The sequence below is a fragment of the Vipera berus genome (genome assembly GCF_964194415.1).
Source record: "Vipera berus genome assembly, chromosome: 9".
Classification (NCBI taxonomy): Eukaryota; Metazoa; Chordata; class Lepidosauria; order Squamata; family Viperidae; genus Vipera; species Vipera berus.
In genome coordinates this window covers 6,454,743-6,461,510 of record NC_138212.1, presented here as the reverse complement: position 1 = coordinate 6,461,510, position 6,768 = coordinate 6,454,743, and the positions used below count along the sequence as shown (strand labels likewise).

The 6,768-nt window shown below is 46.7% G+C and overlaps 1 protein-coding gene across 1 annotated transcript; it reads right to left on the bottom strand.

Moving 5' to 3' along the window:
• Positions 1–362: 362 nt before the first annotated feature.
• Positions 363–1,325, bottom strand: LOC308671976 (chemerin-like receptor 1; the record flags this gene model as incomplete). The annotated part of the gene is made up of 1 exon (XM_081334513.1): positions 363–1,325. The coding sequence occupies one exon, from the start codon at positions 1,323–1,325 to the stop codon at positions 363–365; it is 963 nt and encodes a 320-aa protein (XP_081190639.1).
• Between the last annotated feature and the right edge of the window lie 5,443 nt (positions 1,326–6,768).

Below are 6,768 nucleotides of genomic sequence, written 5' to 3'. Positions count from 1 at the left end.
GAGGGGACTGAGGTTTGAGCAGAGACAGGTAAGATTGGCTATACTTACTACAGGAAAAAGGAGGGAGCGAAAATTGACAAAAATGGAGAGATCCACAGCCAACCCAGCAATTCTATGCTTATGTTGCACAAAGGTATCTCATAATTTTTGCATCTCTTCTGCTTTCCTTTTTTTAAAAAAAAAAGCCTCTAGTTTTTAGTCCTTGAGATATTCTCATTCTTTCTCTCTCTCTCTCTCTCTCTCTCTCTCTCTCCACACACACACACACACACAGAGAGAGAGAGAGAGAGACCCAATGGTTTGAGAACGCCCTCTTCTGCTGGTGAAATCCCAAGAGACTAGCTTTCCTGGTGACACATCTCTCAGAGGTTGCCAGCCAGAGGCGCTTCCTCAAAAGCGGTCTTGAAGACCTGCAGCAAGGATCTCCTGACGGCATCCTGGAATTCTTGCCCTACAAAGACATAAAGCAGAGGGTTGATGCAACTGTTGAACAAGGCCAGACACTTGGAGAGGGGGATGGCTACCAGCCGCATGCTTTCGGGCACAAGATCCATGGAGATCCTGGCCAGAGCCAAAGCATGATAAGGGAGCCAACAGAGGAAGAAGCAGAACACCACCCTGGTGACCACCAGGAATGGTTTGCTGGACTTGTTCAGCTTCTTCTTCCGCATGGTCACCACCAGTATGGTGTAGGAAATGGAGATCACCAGTAAGGGAAGAAGGAATTGATAGAGAAAAATGCAAATGGTGAGGACTTCGGCTTGCTGCCAGTCCTGAAAGATGTCCAGGTTGTTGCAAGAGCTCCGATTATGGTTATCCACAGAGACCTGGGTGAAGAAGTAGGAGCTGGGGACGAAGAAGGCCAACGACAGCAGCCAAAGGCATCCACAAGCTGCCCAGGTGAGCCGTGGGGTGCGGTAGTTCTGGCACCAGACGGGAGCCACCACCAGCACACAGCGATCCACACTGATGGAGCTGAGTAACAGCACACCACTACACACGCTAAGCCCAAACAGGCAATTGGCCACTTTGCAAGCCACAGAGCCAAAAGGCCAATGCAGGTCAAGAGCCAAGTTGAGCACCGTGACCAGGATGAGGGAGGTGGATGCCAAGTCAGCTAAGGCCAGGTTGAAGAACCAGACGGTGTTGGAGGTCCATCGCAGCTTCCAACCGGTGACCCACAGGACTACCCCATTCCCAGTCACACCAGCCAGAAAGATGAAGCTAAAAATCACCCCTGTGATAATCTTTATGCTGTCCCGCACAGGGTTTTCCTCCACGAGCACTTGGGAGGAGGAACCATTGGCACCCAGGTTTGTTGACATCTCCCTGTCAAAGAGATAAGAACAAGGCAGAAGATCCACGATTATTCATTATCCAGACCAGGCAATGCAATTTGTTTGCAAGGGACCACATTTTTACCAAAAAGCAAATTATCCCCAAGGGCCACAAAGTTATTGATGGTAATATCCCACCCCTTGCACTATTAACTATTAAAATTGTACTGCATCAGAAAAATGCAACTAAGCTTATCCCAGCTCATGGACGATACAATGGAGTCTTATCCTGAAGAACACAAAGTCTAGCATTTGACCTAGGAAATTGTAGCATTTAGGTCTGGGCAATGCCTCTAGCTGCTGAAGCTCCCAATATCCCCAGAATGGCCAATGCGTTGCATCCATAGCCTGCCTTTTCTTTGGGAACTCTATCTTTTATCCCAACTAAGCTGAGAAAGGGTGACTGGTCAGTGTAACTGCATGATCTCTGGTTCAATGAATGTTTCTCACCCTTGGCAACTTTAAGACATGTAGTGTAGGAGATAACCAGGATGAGCCTGAGGGAGGGGTCAAACGTGTCATCAGTCATGAATCCCTTCATGCCCACAAGAGATCTAAACTAGGGCCCACCTTGAATTCCTTTGAATTTGCTTTGACCCTTAGTAGTTTGTACTAGTACAGAGCTGAAGCTTGCAATAAATCTTGATACCCATTTGAACTGCCTGGATCATCTGATTTCTTCATCCCTTGTCATGTGGACTTCAACTCCCAGAGCTCTGAGTGTTGGTTGAGGAATTCTGGGAGTTGAAATCCACACATCTTAAAAGTTGCCAAGGTTAAGAGACATCACTTAACAAAGGACATCACTTAACAAAGCGCTATGCTATAGTGGTGCTCCTAAATTGCAATCTAACCTCATCTGGAAGGCTATGAATTGCTTACGTTGTATCTTCAGAGGACAAACTGTGATACAATGTAAGCACCATGAGTAGCATAAGCGTGGGTAGCTTCCTTGAACAGGAAGCTCTGTGGAACTAATTGTGAAATAAAATCAGATATGATCTCTTACTTGGACAAGATCTACGTTGCAATAAAGAGGAGCAAAGCTATATTAAAAGGAAAGAAGTATTGTATCCTTGTTGGACTGAGTTCCGGGTAACAACATGGACCACATTTGACCTTGCCATTTTCCAGGATAGTTTATCGACGTCCCAGTTTAGCTGATAGTCCCAAAATTTCCTAGTGATCCCTCTAAGTGCTAGCCAGGTCCAGCTCCTCTCAGTTCCTATCCATGCCTATTCAGTGAGCAACAGATGCCAAACGAAATGATGAGAGCTATGTTAAGTCATATGAGAATCACACTTGGGTCCTACACTGGAAGCCAGTGGGGAGCAAACTGGGATCTAAAAGAAATGCAACGAAGCTTAGCTGTCGTGGTAACTTTCCCCGATCGGGCAGGTTTTATGGGTTGCACTAAGCCATCACATGGTGGATTGGGGTTTCACTGAGTTGTGACTTGTGAAAGCCACCAATTAGCCCATCATGGTTTGCAACCCAGTTTTCAGCTGGTGCGCTGGGCAAGCCCAGCCGAATTTTACCCCAACTAGGGTTAAGCAAACCATGAGTTTAGGAGAAGTTCTCTCCCACAGATACAAACATCAATCAGTTCAATATACAGGGAAGGGGAGGAGAAAGTCAGCAATTAGAATAGAAAACCAGAGGGCTGTCAGCATCTTCAGCCTGTAGCTGAAGACTGGATGAAATGGAAAATGTCTGTGTTCCTCAATTTTCCTCTCCTAGTGTGTGCTCTTAGCTAAGCTGAAACCCACCTCCTGTACTACACCCATTGCCCCCAATCATCTGTATTTTCCCCTCTTCCTATCTTGGTACTGGAACTTTTCAAGGGCAGATCTCTGTTGCTCTGGTTACAATATTACTATCTGACATTGTGAGAAATATTGGCAGAGAGACGCAAGAACATCCATGGATGAGCTTCTATTCAAAGCTAGAAAGTTGCCATGGGGTTGCACGGGGGGCTCGGTTGCCAAGTGATACGAGAATGGTTGCCAAGTGCTGCAAGCTGAGCCACCAAGCGGGTTCAGGATGTAACCTCTCCAAGCTGAATAGGTGTGTGTCTGTGTGTGTGTTCCAAATAGCGTCAGAAAGGGATATGGGCAGATCCAGCCAGCAAAACATAGTCATCCTGAACACCATCAATGTTTTGATGGACTTCCATTCTTGGCAATGCCGAGGGGGAATTTTCCAATGGATTGCATTCAGAGTTACGCAGCCTTAAGGCCAAAGAAATTTGGTGGTGGTGGTGGTGGCGCAGTGGTTGGAATGCAGTATTGCAGGCTGACTCTGCCCACAGCCAGGAGTACGATCCTGACGGCCTCCAGGTTTACTCAGCCTTCCATCCTTCCAAGGTCACTAAAATGAGGACCCAGATAGTTGGGGTCAATAGGCTGGCTCTGTAAGCTGCATAGAGCAGGGCTTTTCAACCAGTGGTATGGGTACCACCTGTGGTACATTGGCACCTGGCAGGTGGTACGCGGCCATCCTAGAGAAGTGGTAGCGGGGGAGGGGAATGAGCTGAACCGGTGGCAGCACCGCACAAGCCTGAGCGAGAGACGGCTGGAGCTGCAGAGCTGTCAGGGCTCAGCGGAAGCCCCAGGATCAGCGCTTCTTTGGGACTGTCAGGGCTCAGTGGAAGCGCCAGGATCAGCGCCAGGTTCCAGCTGGAGCTCTGCGCTGATCCTGGCGCTTCTGCTGAGCCCAGAAGAAGCGCCGATCAGCTGGAATGTTGCAGCATCTCCAGGGTCTTGTGATTTACATTCAGATGCTTGGCAACTGATTCATATTTACGACGGTCACAGTGTCCCAGGGTCATGTGAAGTGACCAAACCTTGCTGCAACCACCCAGCAGATGGGGGGAGGGAATAAAAACCAAACACCCCCCCACCCCACCCTCGCTGTCAATCCTCAACAGAAATGCTCACAAGAATGAAAACCTCGGACAGGAGGAAGAGTGCTGCCGGGCGGGCAGGCAGGCAGGTGTCTTGCTCGGCTGTGGCTTGGGGGGCACTTTTTCCAGTGCCATTGTAACTTCAAACAGTCACTAAGCGAACTGTTGTAAGTCGAGGACTACCTGTACTTCATCACTTTCCTTATTTTTTTTATTTTTTTGGTCATCGCTTTTGACATCTTGCTAGGCGACTGGTGGTCCTCGGATGCTGCCCTATCCTAAAAGTGGTACAGTGGGTGAAAAGGTTGAAAAGCCCTGGCTTAGAGAGGGCTGTGAAGCAGTATATAAGTCTAGCTTCTATTAGTGCTATTAGAATGGTTGCTTATTCACGGGTTAGATCTGAATAAACCAACGAAAACAGGATGGGGAGCCTTGGTGGAGCAGAGGGCTGATGCCTCCTTAAGTAACACCAGCTGCCTGCAATTAGTGCAGGTTCGAGTCCCACCAGGCTCAAGGTTGACTCAGCCTTCCATCCTTCCGAGGTAGGTAAAATGAGGACCCAGATTGCTGGGGGCAATAAGCTGACTTTGTAATAATGCCGCTTGGGGGTGTGTGAAAGCCCTAATAAGCAGGCATATACATAGAATGAAGGCTACTGCTAAGCTTGTAAGCCGCCCTGAGTCTTCGGAGAAGGGCGGGATATAAATGGAATTAAAATAAATAAAAATAAATAAATAAAAATTTACCCAAAGGTGCTTTTTTCAAAAGGCAACTGGATTTTCTTAGGGTGTTTCTCCCCCCCCCCCCTTGAAAACGTTTCGTTTCTCATCCAAAAAATCTTCTTCAGTTTTCTTCCTTGGAAACTTTTCCTTTTCAAGGAAAAAAAAAACACCACACCAAGACAGTCCAGTTGCTTTTTGAAGAAGCACCTTTGGGACAACCCTAACCAGGACGATTGAGAACAGCTGGTTGGGGATTTAGTTTCCCAAGTCTGCAACTTGGCCAGCGGGGAGGGGGGAAAAAAAACGTTGAGCAGGGAAAGTGTGAAAGATGAGTGGATTGGGCCAAAGAGAATTTGTAAGGGAGAGCGTATTCATTCATGTCCAAGTTTTCTAAGATCTGTTTGACCAGGGATAGACAACTTGCAGCTCTCCTGTGCTTAGCCTGCTTTCAAAACCCTTCTGCAAGAGGATCTGGTCTCCAGCCCAGTGATCTGCTTCATCAGAAAACCTCAGGCAGATCGTGCATTCCTCAACAGCCAGCCAGTTCCCTAGCTAGCCTTTGCTTTTGCAACTGGCAATCACATTCAGGGCTTAGAAGTGTGTGATTACCCTTTTGGCAACAGAGGAGAAGCTGGTTGATGACTGAAGTTAAGTTTCAGTCCAGCACTGGGCATTTCGGAGCTGAAAACATAAAACCAGCAGGATGTTCATCCCTTCTAGTACTTGCTTGTTGCTTGCTGGCAAGTCCGCATATTAATGCGAACCTGTTATGCAACCCTGCTGCTTCAAATGGGGTTGTTTGGTTACAACTGGCTTGGATTTATTGGGGACGGTTGGAAGGGGAACGCTCTCTCTCTCTCTCTCTCCCCCTCTCTCCTCTCCCCCCCCCCCGTGAGTGTATGTGTGTTGGGGGTAGTAGTGGGATTCAAATAGGTGAACAACCGGTTCTCTGTGTGGATGCCACTTCTGGAAGTCCATTCTGGGCCTGGGCAAGAAAAAATTAGCTACCGGTTCTGCAGAAGTGGTGCAAACTAGCTGAATCCCACCACAGGGAGGGAGGGAGGGAGGGAGGGAGGGAGGGAGGGAGGAAGGAAGGAAGGAAGGAAGGAAGGAAGGAAGGAAGGAAGGAAGGAAGGAAGGAAGGAATGGTGGGATTCAAATATGGGAACAACCGGTTCTCTGTGTGGATGCCGCTTCCGGAAGTCCATTCTGGGCCTGGACAAGAAAAAATTAGCTACCAGTTCTGCCGAAGTGGTGCGAACCGGCTGGATCCCACCACTGGTTGGAGGGGCAAGTTTCAGATGTTGCTCAAAAAGCACCTTAGCTAGAAGGAAATAAGAAAAATGGACCAATGCTAGTGGGAGAAATAAACTAAAATAAGGATTGTAGCAGGATCTATGATAAGGCAACCAGAATGACTGATCAGAAAAGAAATATTATACTGATATGATTATTATTTTTAGGAATATTGGGGGAAAATATATTCCATTGTAATCTATCAAAACAATAAGAATTGTATTAACTCGATGTTTCCAAAAGAGGATATTTTGGGGAAAGAGGAAACCAACTAAAATTATTATGTGGAATATGGATTACAGAAATGAATTGTTTAATGATTGTTTTACAAGGGTAGCCCAGACAACACACTGTTCACCAATTATTAAGTGATTTATGTTTGTTTGTTTTTTTAAAAAAAATCTATAAAATGATTTTATAGAAAAGAAAAAAGAAAAACGGACCAAAGGCTATATTTGCCAGTTGTTGTTTTTGTTTTGTTTTAAAAAAAAAAAATCTTGTTCCGCTG